The following is a 24,478-nucleotide window of genomic DNA, read 5'->3' as shown; positions in this document are numbered from 1 at the left end:
CAGGCCCATTAAATGGAGGGAGGCTGGGCCTGCCCTTAGCACCAGCCCGCCGTGGGTCTGCGTGGAAGGAGGTCCTGGAAGAGAAGATTCTAGGCCGTGAGGGCCAAAGGGACCAGATGCAGCCCTCGTGTCTTACAGGGGAAGGGATGGGGGCCCGAAGAGGCCGACTGACTTGCTTCCTGGAAGCAGGAGTTCCCACCTCCAGCTGGAGAAGTGCTGGTTACTGTCTCCTGTCTTGTGCGGTTGGTCCTTGTGAAGCAGCTCAGAAGTGGCTGAGCACATCCATGCCACACACCCCTGTGACGCCTGCCGTCCCGCATGGAATGCTGATTCTCCGACGGCGATGGGCAGGCCGTGGTAACCGACGCAGAGCGGGCTCTGTGCCTTTTGCCCCTGCGGCGGGGCTTGTGTGGTCCTGGGCCTTGCTGGCCACGTGGCCTCCGCTTGTCCACCAACCTTACAGGTTTTTTAGACAAAATTCAGGGGCAGCAGGGAAAGAGTTAATTCTGCCTGCTCATTCTGTAGTCATCTTCCGGATTCATTGTCATCTGTTACCAAGCCATCCCTTATTATAAACATTGATTGCACCAAGAAGTAAAAAATATTACTGACTGTTTGCAATTCTCTATGAAATTAAAACTGTCGGGCTCAGTTATATCCAGCACAGGACTGACAGAAGTGCAGCCTATGAATTGTAAATATCTAAGCCATCTCTGTTTTTTTCCAGGATTTATTTTAACCAGGAAAATTTTCTTCTTTCAGCTTTGTCTTAACTTTCACAAATGAAGTGGTTGTTGCCCACCAGCAACATCTAAGCTGCATAGTAGTGATTACCTTTTGGGGCGTCCCTGGCGGCCTAGTGGTGACTGCGTGCTCCCAATGCAGGGGCCCCGGGTTCGATCCCTGGTCAGGGAGCTAGATGCCGCATGCCGCAACTAAGACGCAGTGCGGCCAAAATAAATAATAAGTATTTTTTTTAAAATTACCTTTTAATTCATGTGTTGACTCAAACTTCAATAAGAAAAACAGCTGTAACCTATCTCAGAAAAACGGCTGTGAATTTAACCTGCCGATTTTATTTTGTCTGGCAATTTCTGGCTCACACCTTTTCATAAAACGTCCTCATTTAAACATTTTCATTTTCAAAGACTCGGCAGTTTCATTGTAGGTGTTAAAATGTTTTAAAGACTCCTTAAAGTCTGTTTACAATTTAAAATCTTTTCAAAATGTAGGATTCTGACTTTGGTCTGAGATGACAACATTTTGCCACTGCTTAGATGCGCCAGGAGGCTGTGTGTCCTTGGCCATGAGGTGGCATTTTAGTGGTGGAGCTCCGTATGTTCTGAGGGTCCTTGTCTCAGGACCCTAGTGTGGCAGCCAGTGTTATTGTCTCACAATTATTAATCACACCAGCCATCACTTAGAACTTCTTGTTAATCTTCCCACTTACAGAAGCTCTTACCCAGGGCTCAGCTGTAAGTCCTCATAAAGTCCAGGTTGAATATTTCCTATGTGGTATATATATTCTTTTTCATATTCTTTTCCATACGGTTTGTCACGGAATATTGAATAGAGTTTCCTGTGCTCTACAGTAGGACCTTGTTGTTTACCCATCCTACACACATGTATAATAGTTTGTGTCTGCTAATCCCAAACTCCCATTCCTTGCGCCTGCAACCATCCCCCCCGCCCATCAACCACAGTCTGTTCTCTATGTCTGTGAGTCTGTTTCTGTTTCATAGATATGTTCATTTGTGTCATATTTTAGATTCCACTTATAAATGATATCATATGGTATTTGTCTTTCTCTTTCTGACTTACTGGTACTTCGCTTAGTATGATAATCTCTAGACCCATCCACGTTGCTGCAAATGGCATTATTTCATTCTTTTTGATGGCTGAGTAGTATTCCATTGTGTGTGTGTGTGTGTGTGTGTGTGTGTGTGTGTGTAACATACATACATACACACCACATCTTCTTTATCCATTCATCTGTTGATGGACATTTAGATTGTTTTCCTGTCTTGGCTGTTGTAAATATTAGTGCTGCAATGATCATAGGGGTGTGTGTATCTTTTTGAATTATAGTTTTGTCTGGGTATATGCCCAGGAATGGGACCGCTGGGTCATATGGTAATGCTGTTTTTAGTTTTCTGAGGAACCTCCGTACTGTTCTCCACAGTGGCTGCACCAATTCACATTCCCCCGAGAGTGGTTCTTTTAGGAACTCTGGTGTTGATAGAAGGCCCCTAACTTCAGCTTGGAGACCGGCCTGTTGTCTGTTTGCGTGGAAATGCTTACATGATGTCTGTTGGGTTAACCAAAGCGAGGACCATAGGGTTATCCTGTTTGGGGATCCAAAGCCTGCTCTAGAAAGACATCTGCAGCAAAACCCACCGTCGCCCTGGGTTTATGACCATGGAACAGAAATCCGATGGAGTCAGGTTGCACAGCTTTTTGGATTGCTGTGTTGTTTGTGAATAAAATACTCTGGAGCGGCGTCAGCTAATGAAATGCTCGTCCTTCTGAAGGAAATACGAAACACAGAGCTGTCAGGGCTGCACAGAAGGGTCCTCTATAGGCGGCCCTGCTCCCCCTCTGGGCTGCAGAGAGGCATCAGTTTTCATACTTGAAGGAGGAAAGGAACGTTTTCTTCCTCTCCATTCTCAAATCCTCACACCCTCTCCTCTCCTTATCCTCAGACACGAGTCTTTCAAGCCGTTTTTCGCACACCCAGCGTAGCAGTGGTGTTCTCAGAGAGCTCTGCAGCAAGGTGCTCTAGGCAGCATGCAGGAACGCCATCGGGGGAAAGGCAGGGAAGGGAGTCAGCCATGCTCTGAGAAGTTAGAAGCTCGCACGTCCCCTGGACCTCATCTGGGCAGGCATCGTTTGCCTTGGGCGCTCCTTAGGCAGAAGAGAAAGGATCCCCTTAGAGGCTGGTCTCGTGGAGAAGGATTCCGAGTCACGTCAGGACTCAGGGGAAGGAAGATGCTTGGGATCGCAAGCCCTTGGTCGTGTCTGCGATGGTGGGATTGGGGGCGTCTTGGTGGCCTGGCGTGCGTCACCCTGCCCTGGGAGCACCTTAGGAGGAGGGGTTGGATGCTGTCAGGGAACGTGTGGGTGGGAGACTGGTTTCTGGGTCTTTGAGGTCACTGGAAAGCAACTTGAACTTCCAGGGAAGCCTGGAATGAATGTTGTATCCCAAGGGTTTATGGTTTATTCCATTTCTTAGAGAGACTCAGGGATTTTCAAATAAGAAATTAAATCACCCTACGGAAAACTGTGCCAGTGAGCTTCTGGTAAACCCTCCAGTTGAGAGTCATCAGTGTATTAATGTATTAACCAGTTTGCAGTGTGGCTCTTCCCTGCTGCATGGAAATGGATTTCTTATTTTATTAGGGACATGCGTTTCCTGTCTCAGCACGGAAACGAGGCCCAACGGGAGCCCTGGTCTCCTCCAGTGCTTCTGTTCTCGGGGGCTGTGCTTCCTTTTTCCCATTGTTGTTTCCCTTTATATTTTGGGATTCTGAATGCTTTAAACTAAAAATAAATGCTATTTCACTTTTCTGTTGCTAAAAGGAATATTAAAAAAAAACTTCTTGTGAAATTTAAGGTTTCAAACAAACATCTCAATCCCGGAGATAATATGTAGTTTTTTAAAACGTCACCTGCGATTTCAGTGTCCCTTGTTTTAACCCTTAAATATAATTTCGGGAGGTTTGTTTGGAACCTGTATTTGTGGCCACTGGATCCAAACGGGATTGCGGGGGAAGGAGAGACCGTAACGGTCTAATCGTGGCCACGTGCTGTGTTTCTGCGTGAGAATTTGGAGGAAGAAATGAGCCCGTAGCTCTGCTGGGGAGTGAGCCCAGGAGCCAGAGGGGGGCTGGGTTAGTGTGCTTGAAGACGAGCGCCCTTGTCTAGCGAGGGGTGCTGGGAGCCGATGGCGAAAGACCCCGAGGAAGGACACAGCTGTGGAGACGGGGGCCTCAGCAGGAGCGACACTGGCCCTTCCCTGGTCTTTAGCCAGGTTCTCCTGCCAAGATGGGGGCCCAGGACGTGGGGCTCTGTGGTCTCCGTTCACGTCCATTGAGAGATCTCTTGGTTTACCGTAGCCCCCTTGTTTTGTTCCTTTGATTCTTTTGTTTTTTGCTGAGAGACAGTGAATTCAGGATTCTTTTAGAGCCCTGCAGAGTTTTTGCTATATATGAGTCACCATGCCACATGGATACATTTCTTTCCTCTTGCATTCTCACGTGCTATAGCGTGAACCACATGAAATTGCTACTCAGCCACTTCTGACCGACAAAATGACAATTCCAGGAGGTTCAATGTAATATAAATTGGCCTGGGATCGAAACTAACCGGCAGTACCTTTTAGCGGGTCTTACTCACTTCAGAGTTAATGGCTTGCTTTGAATGCCGGTAGCTAATAACTTGTGGCTCGATGGCTTGATGAGGCCTTTTCGGGCCCCGTGCTATTTCAGGCTCACCTGTGGTCCCAACACAGGCGGCGCACTCAGGTGGCCTGTGTCCACCCCAGAGGCTGCGGGACCCAGGCAATGGGGTACCAGCAGCTTTGCTCCTTGATCACACCCACAAAGGCCGTAGGAGGGCTTCCACTCTGGGGATTGGGCCCTTTGCTAGCAGAGGGGGTTACATCATCCCTTCGAGTGGAGGGGAAGGACTTCCACTCTATCGGTGAGGAAACACAGTGTCAGAGAGACTCGGAAAGTCACCCAAGAAGGTGGAGGCCACCGTCAGCCCGTGGCTTCTGGCTCCCCGTGCCGAGTTCCCTGTGCTCCTCTGGGGTCCCGGACATTAGGACAGCTGGGGCCAGGTGGGAGAAGCAGGGCTCCCGCAGTCCATGGTGTGAATCCCTGACATTGGAATTTTACATTGGTCGCATCTGCTTAGCAAAGTTTGGAAACGGAGGGAGTGAAGAAATCCAGAGAGAGCTGGTTAGCGATGCGGACTCTGAAGTTCGGATAGGATGGGTCCCAGCTGACCTTCACCTGTTGCCAGCTTTGCCAGGTGTCCCAGGTGAGTCTGGGGCAGGGTGGGGCGAGGAGCACACCTGGGGGAACACAGCAGGTGAAGAGGGAGGGATTTGCTGGCCTGACCATTCACAAGGGACCGCCCCTCTCCAGCAGCACCGGGCAGCCCGGAGCAGTGAGAGCCTGCCCCATGCTGCTGAGGCATCAGGTGAGCCTGGGTCACAGCAGTGCTCGGGGGATGGTCGTCAGTATCACAGGCTCAGTCGTAAACGTCGCTGAGACTCTCTGCTGTTTTCTCTCTGCGCTTCACTCATCCGGGCCTGTGCAGGGTTGATCCTCCTTGCCTAGACCGTGGTGAAGTCATGCGCACTGAGGGCAGTTTTCCTTCTGAGGTGTTTGTTTGTTTGTAATCACTGAAACCATTTGTCTCCAGACCAGCTTCATTGTGATGGAAGGATGGCATCGTTTGCCTGTATTGCAAAAGAGATTTGATTTGATTTTGTAAAGAAGACTTATGCTTTTTATTCATTCTGATTTCTATGCTCCTGAAAGGTCTTTCACTCTCTTGTTCAGGGCAGGAATACAAGGAGAAAATAAAACACATCCCTTTTTATTAGGATTTTAGTCCCCCTACCAGATAGGCTGCTAAGATTGTCCTTCATAATCAATCATTTTCATCGAGGTGTACTCTTACGCCAGTAGATTGCTGTGTTTATTCTCAAGTTCCTCTTTTTTTTTTTTTTCTTTTTTTTTGCGGTACGCGGGCCTCTCACTGTTGTGGCCTCTCCCGTTGCGGAGCACAGGCTTTGGACGCGCAGGCTCAGCGGCCATGGTTCACGGGCTCAGCCGCTCCGTGGCATGTGGGATCCTCCCGGACTGGGGCACGAACCTTTGTCCCCTGCATCGGCAGGCGGACTCTCAACCACTGCGCCACCAGGGAAGCCCCATGTTGCTCATTTTTGACATGAAGTGCACAAGAAGGAAGTCCAACCACAGCTTTGATGCTTTTCTGAATGTCAGAGTGTAACTGCTTGGTCCAGGCTCAGCGGAAATGGAGTAATGAAGGGGTAATCTCCCTGGTAGATCTTAACGCAGGGTTCCTGGTTATTGCTGGAACCCAGAGGTTAGTCTGTAGCCATCTTCATGCCCTGCAATTAAATAAACTCCGAGGTATTGGAGGAAAATGCTGAAGGACAAGAAGTACTCTTTTTTTTTTTGGGGGGGGCTACTTTGCAAAATCCTATCAGTTTTAAGACTTGAATTTTTGGCTTTTGATACATCAAATCAAGAGAGTGGAAGAGTTGGTGCTGTAATAATACAAAACAATACAGTAGCACCAAGGGGAAAACGGGGGGCTTTCTACGTGTAAAATTCACTATGATTTTGTCTATTCGCTGGACCATTTCTTCACCTGTGTTCCTAGCATTTAGGAATTAGGTGATTTGTCCGTGATCCCCCATGGGCAGCAAGTTGCTAATTAAGCAGCTGGGAATCAGGTCCCTGCCCTCCACCCCCCACCCCATTTGTTCTGTCTTTGGTCTGAGGGGGTTGTTAAAAAAGGGAGCGATTATGGCTTTCAAGGGCTTTCGAGTCAGAGCGCCTATTGTGTGTGTAGTAAAATGAGGGCCTTACATTTCCTGGTTAAATGTGCGGTTCTGCATATGAATAATTTTGAAAACAGACCAGAGCTGAGTCCCTCAGTGTTCTTAGCAGGCGGAGACTGAAGGGAGTTTGTACTCAGGATGAATTTTGAGAAAGTCCAGGCGAGGGAAAGGAGACAGTTCTCCTGGGAGTGAAAATAAAAATAAACAGCCGAGTAGCTTTGTCGTTGGATTTGTGTTTTGTTTGTTTCTGCAGCTCCTGCCCCGACGGTCTTAGGCCTGTTCTCCCATCTGTCGGTGTCAGGAGCTGTTTGCATTCTTTGGGGTCCAGGGTCTTGTTCCGTCACCGAGAGCAGCCAGGGCGTGGCTGAAGGTGGTCCTGGAAAGGGAGGTTCCGCAAAGAAGGCTTCGCTGCATCCTTGCTCTTCTCCAGGGGCTCAGAGAAGCAGCTCTGCTGCTGGGGAGAGGGGCTGTTCTCTGAAATGAGCCCGCGTCCTTTGTACCTGTGTCTCTTTCAGAAGAACCGGGAAAGGCCTCTGCGATCCTTTGGGGCTCACTTACGATGCTCTCCGGAGCCCCGTCAACGGTTGATCTGTGCGTGTCCTCTGGAAGAGGGTGCAGGCTGTTTCAGGGACAGCAGGGTGCACGCCAGTGTGTTGGGGTGTAGGGGGTGCGGTGAGGGGCCCCTAGGCCGGCCAGGATCGGGGGCCGCTGCAGGGTCCAGGCCCCTTCCTCTGCCGTGTGGCTTTTGTTTCCAGCTCCAGGATGTCTGCGCCACTCCGTGGAAGGCCGTCTGCTTGCCCTCACCCTGCAGGTCAGCAGGCCCAGCTGGGCCAACCCTGCTCCTCAGTAGGACGAAACCAGATGGATGCGGGGGCAGGGGTGCCCGTGGGCATGGGAAGCAAGCAGCGGCCAGTGGGGACGAGGAAGGAGGTCTACTTGGAGGAGGCGGAACTGGCCCAGAGAAGAGTTTCTCCTGGTGTTTGTATAATCCCTGCTTTCCTCCTGCATCACGCTTTCAGGTTTCCTAAGAAAGCCCGAGTCACACCCTCCGGGATGCTGAGGAGGGCTGACCACACCCTGGTGGTCCAGGTGCATGGTGTGTGGTTCCATTTGTCAAGACGGCCTCTGGGTGGAGGCTGGTTGGAATCTGCAGGAGCCCGGCCCTCTGCCCAGGCTGCCCGCTGCTCTCAGGGCTCCCCCGGGCCGGGCGGCACCAGGAGCTGGCTCTCCAGCAACGCTGTGTGTGTAAACACGTTTATCACTCAGTGACCCGCGTGGTCAGCAGTGTTAGGACCAAGACAGGAATAAATACAGTGTGGTGTTGTAAATACATTCTGTCTCGGCCGTCTTCCGAGACCTGCACTTTACTCATCACTGCAGGGTGGGGTCCAGGCTCGGCACTTTATTTCATTGTGTGTCTGTGTGTATGTGCGTGTATATTATATATATGCGTGTATTTGTATATATACATATATATTTGTTTACATTTTTTGAGACCTTATTTTTTCAGAATAGTTTAGGTTTATAACAAAATTGAGAGGGAGGTTCAGAGATTCCCCTTATGCCCGCCCCCCACGTGCACAGCCTGCTCCGTCATCACTCACCAGAATCGTAAAGACAAAGAAACTGCTGAGAACGCCGTAAAGGGATGACCCAGGTGGTTTGAATTTCATTTTTCTTGGGGCTCAGCACAAATTGTCCAAACCCCAAGCACCTTTGCCTTTGAAAGTGTAGGTCTGGCAGCTTCCTCTTTGCTCAGCATCATAAGAGTGTGCATTGTGGGCTTCCCTGGTGGCGCAGTGGTTAAGAATCCGCCTGCCAATGCAGGGGTCACGGGTTCGAGCCCTGGTCTGGGAAGATCCCACATGCTGCGGAGCAACTAAGCCCGTGTGCCACAACTACTGAGCCTGTGCTCTAGAGACGGCGAGCCACAACTACTGAGCCCACGTGCCGCAACTACTGAAGCCTGTGCGCCTAGAGCCTGTGCTCCACAACAAGAGAAGCCACCACAGCGAGAAGCCTGCGTGCCACAACTAGAGAAAGACTGTGCACAGCAACAAAGACCCAACGCAGCCAAAAATAAAAATAAATAAAATAAACAAATGTATTTAAAAAAGTGTGCATTGTGTGGATGCAGTGCATTTTCATGTCTGAGCTTCGCTGGACTTTATCTTAATATAGGGCTAAGCTAGGAAGGAATTCTACTGGCATCCACATTTAACTGTTTAGAATTCCCTTTCTTAAGTCCTAAAATAATATGCCATGCGTGTGACCTGTGGGCACACCAGTGAGACAGCAGGGGGTTGGTGTCTTTTCCTTTAATTTCACGTTTTGGTCGTCAACTCAGAATAACTAGGCCGAGAATTTCTGCTTAAAATTCCTAACAGTTCCCCCCGAGTGCTGAGCAGTTTTAGTTTCCTGCTCGGTCCTGATAACTTCCCCTTGTGTCCTTAGGCCCTGTCCCCGAGTCTGCTTTGGAGGCGGGGGCGGGGGGAAGGTCACTTTCTTTCTCCAACTGCCTTCAGATTTCTGTTGAAGAAGCTAATAGTTTGGGTTCTTCACTCCTGATAAAAGTTCCCTGTTACTTCAGGTTCCCTAATCTTTGTGTTCTTTGAGAATTTCTTTTCACTATTATGATTTCAATTGAAAAGATAAAATGTAACCTGAAGTGGAGCCATGTTAACGATCAGGAATGACTAACCGGCTTCTTTTCCTAAACCCTATTGGGTCATTACAGAGGACGCGCAGCATGCTGGCCCCCAGTGACGCCAGCTAAAGGGGCTTCAGTGTCCCCGACAGGCTAAAAGCAGTCAGTCAGCGCTTACTGGGTGTGTTTTATTCTCAATTCAAGTCCAGTAGCATTTCAAAAGCGCATGGGGATGTGTTTTCTTAAGATTATTCTACTCCAAGCGGGGGAATTGAGTGGAGCGCGGAATGGCCTCTTCTGAAATGAGACACATCTTCCGTGACTTTGGTTCTAGCTGCTCTGAGAACACACGTGCACGTGCACACGCTTTCCCATACACGAGTTGCCATACACGCACACACGCACAGGCTGCTGGGTGTGTGCCCCCGACGCATGTGTGTTTATCCTTTAAGGATTGCTGCACCGTGGGACTTAACTAGAGCAGCCGGCTGGTCTGGTCGCCATGGTCCCCACCCTGCTCACCCCGTGATGAACTCTTCCAGAGGGGCTGCACTGTCATCCCTGTAACTCCCACTTAGGGAGTCCAGCCCACAGAAAGGTCCCAATCCATAGAGGACTAGCGTGAAGGAGTCTCTGGTGTGTATGTCTTCTGCTGCATCTTTGTTATGTTTCATTTAGCCTCTTGGGAGGCAGCATTCAGTCCTGCCCGGGCAATGATGGAGGCGATGAACATTTTTAAAGTAAATCTTTAAAAACTGAAGATGTGTTTTTCTGGTTAAGTCAAGCATTAATTTTATTAATCTGGTCAGGTAGATCAGGCATTAATTTTATTAAGCTAGTTGCCACAAACAAATATATTCCATTCGAGGGAAGATATGTTTGCAAGTAAAAAGGCACCACACACATTGTTGCAGTGTTTATATAATACGCGTCTTTCTTTAATGGATCCCTGCTTAATTTATAATGAATATGTAATACTTGTGATAAACATAATCTTTGGTGGTATGTGCTTAAATATCGGCCGTGCGTTAGTGAATGGAGCTCATTTTAATTCCCACTTTGCTCTCTTTGTTTTCCTATTAAGGTTATTAAAAACTATATTATTGTATTTTTTTTTCATGCCAGATGGTAGAAAATGTGGAAGGTACCAAAAGGTGACAATGAAAAGAAAATCTCTTCATTACCTTGTCCCCAGGCCACCTGGTTCCCTAACCCTAGATCAGCAACTGTGAAGTTTTTTTTAATCCTTCCAGAAGTGTTCTCAGCATGGACAAGCTTGTGTGGGTATTTTACACACACACACACACACACACACACACACACACACACACACACACAACCCTATAGCTTTGGGATGGCTGCACTTTGGTACGTTGGGGTTTTAAACATTTTGTTGGCGACTTAGCCTTCATTACGTGGATGCATCCAAATGTACGTAACCAGCCTTGGGTTGTTACAAGCACAGCAACAGCGCGCTCTCTCTCTTTTTTAATAACTTTATTTATTATTTATTTATTTATTTATTGGCTGTGTTGGGTCTTCGTTGCTGTGCGCGGGCTTTCTCTAGTTGCGGCAAGTGGGGGCTACTCTTCGTTGCGGTGCGGTGGCTTCTCTTGTTGCGTAGCACGGGTTCTAGGTACATGGGCTTCAGTAGTTGTAGCTCGCGGCTCTAGAGCACAGGCTCAGTAATTGTGACGCACGGGCTCAGTAGTTGTGGCTTGCAGGCTGTAGAGCACAGGCTCAGTAGTTGTGGCTCACAGGCTCTAGAGTGCAGGCTCGGTAGTTGTGATGCACAGGCTTAGTTGCTCCGCAGCATGTGGGATCTTCCCGGACCAGGGGTTGAACCCGTGTCCCCTGCATTGGCAGGCGGATTCTTAACCACTGCGCCACCGGGGAAGTCCTCCCCCTTGACTTTCTGACACATCCCAAGGTGTTCTCACTGGATCTTCAGTGTCTAATATGTTTCTGAGGATCAAAACTCCAGCTTGAAAGTCTTCTTCTAAACCATAGTGTCGTATTGTAAACACTTGGATTTTCCAACCACCACCTACCATAACTTTATTGGGGGGATTTCAGGCAAGTGAGTATTTTAGTGAAAACCCAAAAGGCCCAAAGTTCATTGGCTACAGGGTCATTTCCAGGAAAGCCAGGAGCTTCCTTCGTCCTCACACTTGCCCACATTCGCGATAGGAAGGGTCTTAACACCCCTGGGCAGGGTGGGCCCTACAGGGCTGGGGCAGGACTTCGGAGTTGTTGGAGCGTGTGTTACGTTTTAAGAGGCAGGACACGGATTGGAATCGGAACAGCCGTGTGAACCAGGCACATCTCAGCTTCTCTGGGTGGAAGTGATGCTAGGGGTGGGCTGGACCGTCTTCGGTGTCCTTTCCGTTTGAAAACTGGCACCTTGGGGGTATCTTGACCTTGCACTTCGGTAAGTCTCAGCATCTCACTTCCTTTTACCCTCCTGTTTTACAGATGCCTTTGTGAACAGCCAGGAATGGACGTTAAGTCGATCCGTCCCGGAGCTCAAAGTGGTGAGTGTTTGCTCTGGCCTTGGGCGTGGTCATTCCTCACCTGCAGGAGGGGGGCTTGGAGGGGGGCTCAGGAAGGGGTGAGGTGTGACCTGTGAGTGCCCCAAGCCCGCATCCTGGTGGGCATCAGGGTTCTCATTCCCTGGGGCCCAGAGGTGGGCCGTGTTCTGCTGTGTCCTGGGGAGGGGCCAGGTGAGGCTGAGGTTAGGGCTGGAGTCCCGAGGGCGCCCGTGACGGTCATGACAGATGGCAGGTGGCCTTGTGTGCAGGGCTGGGTCCACCCACCACTGTCTCTTGTATCTGAGTGTGTGAGAGAGAGATTCTGTCTCACACACACACACGCGCGCGCACACACGCACACAGCTCATTAGTCCTTTGCAGGATGTCATGGACAGTCTCTGTAGCGAGGCATCAAGATGTAATTCTAATTCATCACTGAGAAAATGTGACTGTTTACTGTGTCACAAAGGAGTAGCATCAAATTTAAAGTTCTGTTTTTATTATGAACTTTAAGTACTCTTTCAGTGACACTATTTAAACTGACTTAAATAAAAAATGACTGGATCTGTTAACAGCCACACCTCTGAGCCTCTCCCCACTTCACCTGCCCCCCGCACTTGGGGATGGAAGAAAGGACAGCTAGAACTGTTAAATAATCACATTGTTATGAAATACACGGCGTCTGGAGGACGTGTGTGTGTGTGTGTGTGTGTGTGTGTGTGTGTGTGTGTGTGTGTGAAATACGCGGCGTCTGGAGGACGTGTGTGTGTGTGTGTGTGTGTGTGTGTGTGTGTGTGTGTGTGTGTGAGTATCTTAAACTTCTCACGTGACAGACTGACCGTGGTGACAGCAGGTCAGCTCATCCTGTCCAGGCCCTGGGCCTGCTCTGCTCGGCCCACCTGGGCCCTCAGCCTCGGCATGTTGTCCCCCCACGTGCCCTTTCTCTGAGGCCCCAGGGTTTGTTAGCAGTTCCAGCCTGTCTGCCCGGTGACCCCAGAGGCCCTCAGATGCCCTTCCCGGGGCCCCAGCCACCTGCGGTGCTTCACGGGTGGACCCGGGGGGGCGGGGGACAGGCCCCTTCTGGCCTCTCCCTCCGAGACAAGGAGATGGAGCAAGGCCAAGTGTGTCTGTGACTTCCAGTGTCACCGGGAAGAGCAGGTTTTGAAACTTAAGGCCTGAAGGGAGGGCTCGTGGGCAGGCCCCCTGACGTCCCCCCGGCCCGAGGGCGTCTGATGTGTGTCCCCGCTGCCACTGCCAGGCGTCCAGGCCAGGCCCCCTGCCCTCCCCTCTCGTCCCCGCTCCTTCCTCCCAGCAGGTCTGACCTTTCTCGATGGCTCCTTCCTTGGGGGGAGGCAGAGGGGCCCACGGTTCCGGGGCCGTTCCAGAAGCGCGGATTCCGCAAGCCCAGCCCTGGGACAGTGCCGCTCTGTCCCCTGTGCTCAGTGACGCCGTCCCCGGAACAGAGCGAATCCCGTGGGACACTGTCGGGAAGCGACGTCAGCAACCGCGGCTGCGCGGCCAGGAGTGCTGCTGGGAGGTTCCCAGGGAGCTTTCCCAGTTTCAGAGGCGGCCTCTTGAGCCAGCCAAAGGTTGGGGGCCTGCCGTCAGAGTAAAGCAAGGGGAACAGCGTTCTGGTGACGACACTTACTCTGTGCGGGACGTGGGGTGCCTCCTGGGTGGAGCCGTCACCTTGAGTCCTGAGCCGGTCGTGCTGTTGTCCCCACTCCCCAGGCATCGGGGGCGGAGCCTCACACGTTAAGGGTGTGCCCAAGGAAGCCCTGGTTAGTGAGACGAGGAGCCGGTATCTGAACCTGGAGTTTGTGCTTCCGCGTCAGCTCTGCCGGCAGAACTTTCTGCAACGTGGAAATGTTCTCTGTCTTCAGGGTGGCACCCATGGGCCCCGTGCGGCTGTAGAGCATCTGAAGTGTGGCCAGTGCAAGGGAGGAGCTGAAGTTTAAAGTTGAAGGATGTCAAGGCCCATGGTTTAGACCCAGTTTGGGGAGTTAAAGGTGGTGAGGGTTCTACCAGAGCCCGCATAGCAGCCCGTGACTGAGGACGCCTCCTACCAAAACCTGTTCTCTGCTGGTATTTCAGAAGCATGAGTTTTCTGGAATCAGTGCTTGGAGGTGTAGGGGCGCTTGTGTTAACCGGTGGTGCGGACTTATGATCCTAAAACAGGACTCTCACAAAGGTGGCTTGAATTCACAGGAGCGGTGGACTCCATCTCACGGAGAAGTAAATGGGGAGGATTCTGCAGTTCTGGGGGAGGCGCCCTGCCCCCGACCCGTGCGGGGACGGCCCAGACCCCAGCAGGACGGCCAGCTCCGCTCTGGGCCGGGCATCCTCCTGCCTGGGGGGTGCAGCGGGCAGCTCGGCCTCCTCAGCAGATCCCTTCTGTGCTAAGGCGTTCCCAGCGTCTACAGAAATGCTCCTTTGTCCGGGGCAGCCTCTGTGTATGCACAGGGCTGCGATTGTGTCCTGCCTGGGTACAGTACCCGGGACAGGTGGTCCCTTAGGTCAGCACCCTCGGAACCCCTGACTCTTTCAGAAACGCAGCAATTCAGTGACATGATAGCAAGCCTCAGATGGACTCTTCATGTAATGTTGGGCCATAAACCATCTGGAATCTGTCAGAGAAAAAATGTCAATGTTTGCTTTCTTTTTCTTTTTTTTTTTTTTTTTTGGCCCACCACATGGCTTGTGGGATCTTAGTTCCCTGACCAGGGATTGAACCTGGCCCCTCGGCAGTGAAAGCAAGGAGTCCTAACCACTGGACCTCCAGGGAATTCCCCAATGTTTGCATTCTTTTCAAGAGTGGTAGTGCCATGCTATATGCTTCCTGAGGTTGTGTGATGGGGGCCAGTTGCTTTGGGTCCACACTCGGGTCCCTGCAGACGTGTGCCAGGCAGCACGTGCTGACCACTTACCTCTGGGCGGAAAGGAAACCACTCCGTAGATCCCTGGCCTGTAGAGGTGGGCGTCTGTCAGCAACCCGTCATATCCTATTTGCGCGTTTTCATTGAATTCTCAACTGGGATTTTTACCAAAAGCCTCGATTTTATTTTCAGCAAACCACGTGTATAAGCTGGTACGTGGTGAAGTGTGGGACGGTAGAGAACTCAGTTTAGAAAGACACCTCGTGTGATGTGACTGTTCACAGCCCTGCCCAGAGGATGCCGGGCCCGTGTGATGACGCGTCGCCAGCAGAATACACAGTTCTGTGATTTTCAGGACACCTTTTCCCGTGTTACCTTGCTTCTCCCCGAGCCTGTAGGCCCAGACTGGCCTGATTCCGTTCTCTCTGGTTCGTATCCAGTAGCAGTTCATGGATCCCAGTGCAGCTTTACAGCTTAAAGAGCATTTTCATCCCTCACTTTATTTCCTCCTCACAGCTGGCTGGCTGTTTCTGCCAGTGTTTCAAATTAAAATAATGCCCACGGTGCGCAGACATAAGGAGGTATATGAGATGGCCATTCAGTCCAAATAAAACACCTCCCCCCCCCGCCCCCGGGATTGAGTGATTTGATCCCTAGAAGGGGTGAGTAAATTCTTAGCAAATCATTGACATGTAAGAAGGAGGGAATATTGCCACACACAGAAAGCACAGACTGAACAGTGATTTTGAACATTTTCCTCCTCGGGAAAGAAAAAGCCTAATCTTAATTAAAAATTCAATTCTGCGGCATACCGTTTCGGATTTTCTCAGCGTGAAGCTGACTAAGCAGCAGGTACCCTTGAGCAAGAGAATAATTAACAGGTAGAAATTCTCAGATTATAGAGGCCCAAAGCAAAGGGAAGACATCAGTCAAATCAGGAAGGGATCCGTCCACGTAGTCTGGGGCTTGGAGCTGTGGTAATAAAGCATCTCGTTTCTACGCACTGGCGTTAGTGTCATTCAGTCATTCATTCATTCACCCAGTGTTGCTAGGAGTCCGCCGTGGGCAATGCTGGGGGGTAGAGAACCAGACACAAACGAGACCCAGTCCCTTGTCAGCACTGGAGAGAGTCATACCCACATACCGATGTTGGGGAAACAAAGAGGTAAGTGGCAAGGTAGCGTTAGGAGGAGGGCACTAAGGGAGCTTTGGGGAGAGGCACCGGTTGAGGCTGTGGCATTAGGAAGGCTTCTCAGAGGAGGTGACATCTGAACCGATTGCTGACCCACGAGTAGGAGTATTATTTTGGGCAGCGATTGATGTGGAACGATCTAAGCGTCTGGAGTCTGCAAGGCCTGTTAGGATGGTGTTTGGTCACTGGCATATCGAGGACGAAGCAGGGAGTGGGAAGCTGAGGACGAAAGGACCATGACGGTGGGAGGGACAGGATGGTTCAGGGTTTTAGATCAGGTTTTAACTTACTTTCCACAATCTCGTGGCAAATTTGTTCGCTTTTATGTTTGTTCTTCTCATTAGTGGCACCGTCACCCATTTATCCAGCCAACCAGGCACACCCCCCACCCCCCGTTCCATCCATCCATCCAACCATCCCATGTTTACCGGCACTTTACTGGGGCCGGAGACAGTGCTGAGCGTAGGCGTTCAGAGAGGTGTCCTTGCCAGCATCAGAGACACAGTTCTTGGTCTTCGGGGACCCGAGCGTACTGGGGGGTGGCGTCAAGAGCGTCAGCAGTCAGTGTGAAGTGTTCTGGGTGTGCAGAGAAGCAGAGAAGCCACCCCAAACTCTCTCCGGGTGAAGGAAGGGGCGCCCAGGTGAGTGATATGTTCGTGTGGTCCCTGCCGGACCTGGATGCCTGCAGCAGAATTGATCGTGAGCATTTCGAGGGAGACGCTTTGTGGTCTGTTCATGAAATACTTGGACTCTGGCCTGCAGGCAGTGGGAGGCTTCCCGAGAGTTGTGAAATGAGGGAGTCGCATCTTTGCAGTGTCAATTTTAAAGAATCTCTGGTATTCTCTGGGCGAAGAGGGGGAGCTTCCAGGCAGGGAGATAAGCTAAAGGCTCTCCCAGGATCCAGTGGACGGACGCACAGCCTGCCCCGTGGTGGGGGTGGGGGTGTGTGTGTGGAGACCCTCAAAAGCACATCTGGGCGGGGTGGGAATTGGAGACGGCGTCCAGGTGTCTGGCTTGGGAGTCTGAGTGGTGATGTCATCACAGGATGGTGAGCAGATTGGGGAGAGAACGGTAAGGTCTGGACATGCTGAGGTTTCAGTACCAGTGTAGGTGTGTTTGGGTTTACTTGAGAGGGGGTGGGGCTGGAGAATGAGAGTGGGTATCCATGGCTTACTGGGAGTAGGTGGGATGTAGCCTGGCTCCCTTGGTTGGAGGTGGGTGCTTAGAATCCAGGATCTAGGGAATCTAGGAGGTCTAGGGAAGGAGCCAGCGTGGGCTGGGGGTAATTTGAAGAGGAAGCCCAGAGCGGGAAGTTTGAAGAAAGAGAATCTCCTCTACAGCTTCTGGTGTTGCAGCAAGGGGAGGGCCAGGGGATTTAGAAACAGAAGTCCTCGGTGACCTCGAGCAGTGTCCTTGTAGCCATAGGGTCAAAACAGCAGGCTGGGGGTGGGTAGGGTCAGAGAGTGGGCGAGAGGGAGGCAGGCTCTTCGTAGGCGGGGGACCTGTGTCCAGGGCAGGTCTCTCGTCCTGCTTTTCCTCAAGAGAGAATTGGTTGGATCATGCTTAAATGCAGAGGGGAAAGTTCTAGCCGGGGAGGAAAAGATTAAAATTCAGGAGAGTCTTTGCACAGAAGATAGAGGGGGAGTGAGGTCCTGAGCAGAGGGAGGGCCTCCCCAGGGACAGCCACCTGAGTCCAGGTGTGTCCGCTGTGTTAACACGGGAGCGTTCTCTGAAGAAGGCAGGGTGAAGCCAGCCTTGCGTGCCGGTGCCTGTGAGTTCCCGCTTGCTGGTACAGTGGCCCTCACGTCATGCTGACCTGGTTTCCATCCAGCACAAACACCTTTGCCGCCTTGACCGTGGGTCCCTGCTCTGTCCTGCCGTGTGGACCCCGTGTCCAGAGATGCAGGCCGGCTCTCCTCCTCTCCCCGCCTTGGTCCAGTTTTCTCCCCTCCGGTCCCTCCCTGGCACTGTGCTTTTTTGGTGTGGCTCTTTATCAGCTAGTCTCACCCGGCTGCAAATCCTACCCCAGAGTTGTGACGGAATGCACGTCCTCCCAATCCCCTTGTGGCTCTGTACTGCCACTGCGCCCCATTGAACCTCGTACCTTGTTGAGTGTTTCGAGGGTCCACAATACGTGTTGGTGGGCTGACGCACTGTACACCTTCCTGATGTAACCAGCACTCACGGGATTCAGTGTGTGTTCTAACCATGTTGATTCTTCAGGCTGTAGAGGCTGATAAAACGTGAGAGGTTAATTGAAGGTGTTGGAATCCCTTCTTCTCCAGCAGAAGCATTTAGCCCATTTTCGGCCACCCCGCTGATGCTTGGTCGTGGTGTTCAGGATTGCGTCCATTTTAACCTCTCTATTGCAGGTTGCTGAATCGCACGATAGACTGACTACTCCTCAGTGACTGCCCATTTCTGTGTTTCAGGGCATTGTGGGTAATTTAGCCAGTGGCAAGTCGGCCCTGGTGCATCGCTATCTGACCGGCACGTACGTCCAGGAGGAGTCTCCCGAAGGTATGCTGCGTGTCACACAGTCTCCACCTCTAGAGGGTTTAGTTTTCTGAATTTTTTGTTAGCATATTCTAAATCATTACTGTGACGTATCCCATGTCGAGAAAAGTAATCACAACATAACCAAGCAGTAAAGATCCGTAGGCACGTTGCTTCTTCTGTAGTATTTTTCGCTGACCATCTCGGCATTTGGAGCAGATAGAGTCAAACCATGAACGCTGTTGAATGTATTTCGTACCGAATAGTTCTGTCCCTTCAGATGTGAATCCAGTGTCGCTCCTTTAACTGTTACTGCTTGGACGTTTCTCTGATCTAGATCTTGAGTTTATACCTAATTTGTGTGTACTGTTCCTTAGTCATAGATCCGAGCCTTTCAGATGACCCACCACCATGTGTTTGAGTATGTTTCCCCCCTTATATTGTATTGTAAACATTTAATAATCACTTTGCATGAGAAGAAGCTATTTCTTTTGCCATGAGGCCTTTACTTCTTCAGTTAACATATCCATATTTTGTTTTTTTGCTTTAAATAAAATGATGGTAGTAATGCTAGGAAACCGCTTAGCTCCCGTGTCCCCAAATCCAGGTAGAGTGTCCACACACAGTTTTCTAAATTATATTTTCTCTCCATGTAACCTTTGAAAATCCAACTCTGAGACACTGAATTTCTGGTTCCTTCTTTTTCTTACTGGCTGTTCCATTCTTTGCAGATATGGACGCAGGTAACTATACATTTTCTTCATGGCAGCGCTTGTCTTGTTTGAAGAGCGAGGAGAGACACAACTCTGTGCTGTAGTCTTCCCTTCCCTCCTTGTTCTGTGTATATCATCCTATTTTGTTTCATTTGATCCTTTCCTTTTTTTTTAAGTTCAACATTTCACCCTGTTTTGTCCCTTAGACGTCTTTTTAGCAGTAGTCCTGAGTAGCTTCACATGTTTCCTGTAACACCTGTTCTAGTATTTAACTCCTGTCTTGGATACTGTGTAACCGTTCAGAAAAGTGTGGCAGATGGAATTCTGTGGCAGTCGTTGCGTGGGGCTCTGCCATGACTGTGCAGCATTTTGCGATCCCGCCATAAAAGTCTCGTGGTGGTCACATGAGGGAAAGGCCTACGTTTTTCGTCATCCGTATTGAAATGATGGTTTAAGGGAGATTAGAAGTGAAGGCTCAAATGTGGGAATCAATGAGGAAAAGCATAGCTAGACACTGAGAAATGGATACAGATGCTAGAAAATTACGTGCTTCAGAGAGATGAGAAAGTCGGCCATCTTCTTTCCTGGAATCCGTACCTGCGTTGTACTTGCGTATTTGTGCCTTCGTGTCTGGCTGTGGGTTTTAGCCGTAGTCATTTTGACTACACCCGAGAGTTTTTTAGAGCCTTTTTCTTGGGGGTTCTCCTTATTCCTCGGGTCTAGCAATTGTGTAGATTGATGACACCAGCTGCTGCTGGACTAATTAGCTGGACTGCAAGTGAGAGGATCACCTCCTCAAGTAAAGCTGCCTGTGTGCCCCTGGAATGCTCAGGATTTCAGTTGAGGGGACCCCTTGGTCAGGGGTCCCTGGAGGTTTCGTGGTCTGGGCCCTGGTTTTGCTGCCACGAGCTGGATTCTCCTGTGCTCCGTTCGGCGTCTGGCGTGGTTGGTGCGGGTCCCCGGTTCTCCCGCCTGTGGCCGCCTTCCCCTTCCCCGCGTGGTGCTATTTCGTCCTTACTGTGGCTTTTGCCATGTCCCTTTGGGCGTTCAGTTTGTGCGATCGCATTTGGCCCTGACTGTGATTTCTTTGTGGCGGGCCCTTATATTTTGATGAACACAAAAGCCTTTCTCTTGAACGTTCGCACATCAAAAGTAAAAACTGTACCCAGTGGGGAGACCTAAATGTGCTCTGTAACAGCCCTAATTCTTCGACTTTCCAGGTAACACATTTTACTCCGGGAATTTCATGGTATCATACGATTTTCAGAGTACATTATTTTACAGGGTGGATGCATTCTCGAGTTCGGTAACGGGACGTCCCTTCTTTCATCTACAAAGTGGAAACATCTCACCCCTCAGTGGGGTCTGTGCCCAAGGGCTCCTGGGTCAGGGGAAAGATTGTCCGAGATCTTTGCTCGCGCCCTTCAGGAGCTGGCCCTGCCACCTGGCCACCTGTCCTCTCACCGTTTGAGAGGTCAGAGGATTGTTTCTTGACGTTGCCAGGAGCGTAGAGAGGTCCCCCCAGGGGACGTGCGTCAGGTCCTCCGGGACCCGGAAGAATTGTGAGCAGGCGCCGCCTGGTGCCTGGAAGCCTTCAGTCCCCACGACTCCCTGTTTCCCAGAGGCCAGCCGCCCTGGAACCAGGCAGGTGGGCATGTCTTTGCTTCCCATGTTCTGTCCACGTACTGGGGCGAGTCCCACGTGGCAGCAGGAGGGAACCGTAATTTGTTGTTTCCAAAAGGAAATGAATGAGAAAAGCCTTGCTTTCTCATCGTCTTGGCACACAGGAGTCCCTGCCCCCGGTCTCAGAGCCGGTGGCTGCAAAGTGATTTCAGTCCTTGCCGGATGCATTAACATCCACCGATTACCCTTGCTCGCTTCAGTGAGAAGCTTTCCACGGAGAATGTTCTGGAGCTGCAGTGTTCTGTGTCATCACCCAGGTTTATGGGGAACATCAGAGCAAAGGGAATCCTCTCTGGGGTGTGCGGGAGGTTGATGAAGCTGATTACAGCTCAGCACCACCTGCAGCTTCGTTCGTAGCAAAGGGTCAGGTTAGGACGCAGCTGAAGGTGTGTGTCATGGTCGCCAGGCCGAGAGGTTTGGCCTCTGGCTGAGCTGTGAGACCTCTCTGTTTTCTTGCTGTTATTATTACCTGCAGCTTCATCCCCCTTTCCTCTTAAAATGGCTGGAGTGATCCACTGCCTGCCCCGTACAGCGCAGCGGCTTTACATGGGAGGCGTGTTCCTGGGGGCTCTGCCTGTGCACACAGCCCACTGGCGCTTCCTGCCCTTCTCCCGTCTGCACAGGCTCTTCTTTTGCTTTAATTAATGTGTAAATGTCCTTTAGTGTTACTCTGACCTGTGGTGGGCATCTTTAGATTGCTGGGAGGGTGAAGGTGGTCAGGGCCTTCTGTTTTCGGACCCCCAGCCTTCGCCAGAGTGCAGGTTCCATCACCTCTCAGAGGATGACACCTGTTGTGCTTTGTGTTATGCATTTGGGTTGGTACTTTATCCCCGTGGCAAAGGCATCTGACTCATACAATTTAGATTATTTTAAAGATACAACTGAAATGAGGGAATGGATTTAAATATTATGTGTGGGTTTTTTTGTTGTTTGTTTGTTTTTGTTTCTGTTTTTTACGGTACGCGGGCCTCTTACCGCCGTGGCCTCTCCTGTCACGGAGCACAGGCCCCGGACGTGCAGGCTCAGCGGCCATGGCTCACGGGCCCAGCCGCTCTGCGGCATGTGGGATCCTCCCGGACCGGGGCACGAACCCACGTCCCCTGCATCGGCAGGCGGACTCCCAACCACTGCGCCACCAGGGAAGCCCTTATGTGTGTTTTTTAATTAGTGGATTAACAATGCAAAAGTGGGTAACCCAGTAGGGAGCCTGTAAGTCCACAAAAATAATCCAAAGAGTAAAATTTTTGTGCAGGCAAATACCCTTTTAATCGTGCGTGTGCGTGAGATACATGTGTGTATCCGAGTCCTAGGGCTGCATGACATATTACCACAAACTGTGTGACTTGAAACAGTGGAGATGTATTCTCACGGCTCCGGAGGCCAGGAGTCTGAGATTGAGTTGCTGACAGGTTGGCTCCTTCTGGAGGGAATGTGGGAGAATCCACGTTCCGGGTGACTGGCAGCCCTTGGCGTTCCTGGGCTTGTGGACGCATCATTCCAGTCTCTGCCGTGTCGTCACGGGGCCTTCTCCCTGGGTCTGTGTCCAGGTTTCCCTCATCTCATGAAGACACTCGTCTCTGGATTTAGGCCCACAGGTACTGGGGGTTCAGACTGGAACACATTTTTAGGGGACAGAATTTAACCCGTAATAGTATGTGCATATTACACATCTGGTGTTGAAACAGAAGCTGCACTCGGACCTGTTGAAGTGCCCCGTTACTTCTTGGTGACAAGAAGGGCGATTAGCTGCCCCAGACCTCACTGGCCATGCTCATGGCTGGTCTCCTAGAACGTCACAAACATTAGGTTAGTGTACATGTGACCTTCACACCTCTGATGGAATTTCACAGCTGTCACTCACTTCTGATGGAAAGAATCGGGTGGAAATTATTCCTCTGCCATTCAGTGCCCTATTAGTGGCTGCTAATTAGGACAGTGAATGAGGATCTGGGCGTGTAATTCGAGTTCCATCTCATGTGCTTGTGCGCTTGATGTCTGCTGTGCACCCTGCCTTCCCCCGCCACAGACTCCACGGGCCTGCCGCAGTTTTTTGCTCTCTTCCTTCAAAATAAGAAAGAAAAGGAAAGAAAACCGAGGCTGCCCAGTATTATGTAGGAATTTGATGGAAACGTGGGCCACCTGAGATACTTTCTCTTGCAGACCGGGACACGGTGGTGTCCCCGAGAGCTCTGAGCTTCAGAGCTGAGCCCTTGCTGAGACCTTGTCCCGCTACATCTCCCTCTGTGTGCCCCTCCCTTTGTGCTTCCCACGGTGGGCCACGCAGGGGACCTGGGGCCCAGAAAGGCTGCTGCCCAGCAGCGGCTCTTATGGCGGTGGAGGAGGGGAAGGGGCCTCTAGCTCTAAGATGCACTACAGTGCCCAGCAGACTGAGTAGTGTTAAGGTTGGTGGAAACAACTTTAAGGACGTCCAGAGACCGACCTTCCTGTGACGATAAAGTTAGCTCTTGGCTAATTTTTCAAGGACTTAGGGCCACCAGATGGGTGGGAAGTACCAGGATGATGTCACGCTGTCTGAGAGCTCCCCTTCGTTGGAATCTGGAGTAAGCCCTCATCCAGGTGTGACACAGGTGGGTTCGCCACCTGCTGCGGAGCGGGGCCTCGGCCTGGTGTGACTTGGGGGCGGCTGACCCTGTCGTTCCCAGGTCCTCAGGAGCTGAATCCATCAGAGGTTCATTCCTTCAGTGAATGACTCCAGCTTCCTGTAGGCTCTTCACCAATTCACATTTTTGGGTAAAAAAGCTCCGAGGCCATGGCAGCCCCGAATCTAGGCCGGCAGCCAGCAGGTTCCGGCCACGAGCCCGGTAATGGGGGACGTGCCAGCACGAGGGCTGCGACGGCACCGCCTCTCACCCGCATGTCAGGCCCGCACTTGCCTGTGGTTGAAACCCGGGTTCCCAGCCTGTTGTAGCCACTTACTGTCGTTGTGGCCTTGGGGGAGTTACCCATCCTCCTGAACTTTAGCTTACTCCTCCCTGCTCCCCGGTCCTTGTAGGGACTGAATATGAGTGTAAGCGTGCAGGAGACTGCGTTAGCCCTGGCATGGAGAGAGGGCTCAGGGACGCGTACCTCGTAAATAAGGGTCCTGCCCCTTCGCTCCTCCATCTTCTGCTTCAGGTGGGCAGCCCTGCCTCCTGGGCTGTTCTGACAGGTGTGGCTTCAGGACTTCGTGTCCACCAGGCGCGAGGTCATGGTCCCCGCTGCTCGTGCCCCAGGCGTCCTGGTCCTCGACCAGCTCAGGCCTGGCTCGAATATGCCTGAGGCACTGTCTCTCCTCACCAGTGCGGTTATTCTAACAGCTTTAAGCACAGCTCAGGTCATGACCGTAGAGAGCTGTACGAGATGCCTGGGACCTAATCGGGCCATTTGGAAACTAGAAAGAAGGATGGAATTTAAACTGGCCCACCATCCCCACAGGGCTTCTAGAATGGGGCTGAGTTCTCTGAGGTCTTTCTTGCACCCGGGCGGTGGGGACTCTGTCTGGGCTGCTTGCAGGGTCACGAGCTTCTCTGGTTGGATGTGACCTCAGAGCACGGTGGCCACTGTGATGGATGAGACAGCCCCATCTTAGCCTTCTCTCCGGTGTTTCCAATCCGAGGGTGCCCCCCCGAGGGTGACTGGCCCTGGGGTTACCACTGTGCCCTGCCCGTGCCTAGCCGGGACGTCATACACCGGCTGCAGTTCTAATGGTCACTTCCTCCGGGGTCAGCGGCTGCTGGCC

General features: G+C 51.4%; 1 protein-coding gene across 5 annotated transcripts in view; it reads left to right on the top strand.

Annotated features, from left to right (window-relative positions):
* AGAP1 (ArfGAP with GTPase domain, ankyrin repeat and PH domain 1) overlaps positions 1-24,478 on the top strand; it is a gene marked incomplete at its 5' end in the record, with an annotated part of 560,328 nt that overhangs the window by 175,625 nt on the left and 360,225 nt on the right. For 3 of the 5 annotated variants that reach the window (XM_082658104.1, XM_082658106.1, XM_082658105.1), the window contains 2 exons: positions 11,724-11,782; positions 18,280-18,367. In XM_082658104.1, the coding sequence (XP_082514230.1) occupies positions 11,724-11,782; positions 18,280-18,367 (147 nt within the window). Of the gene's footprint in view, positions 1-11,723; positions 11,783-18,279; positions 18,368-19,074; positions 19,087-24,478 lie in introns of all 5 variants that reach the window. The other 2 variants (XR_014296980.1, XM_082658103.1) reach the window with 1 other exon arrangement.

Source organism: Grampus griseus (genome assembly GCF_964374135.1).
Source record: "Grampus griseus genome assembly, chromosome: 7".
In the NCBI taxonomy this organism is placed as follows: domain Eukaryota; kingdom Metazoa; phylum Chordata; class Mammalia; order Artiodactyla; family Delphinidae; genus Grampus; species Grampus griseus.
Note: the sequence above shows the minus strand (reverse complement) of the source record. Positions and strands in the feature narration are given on the sequence as shown.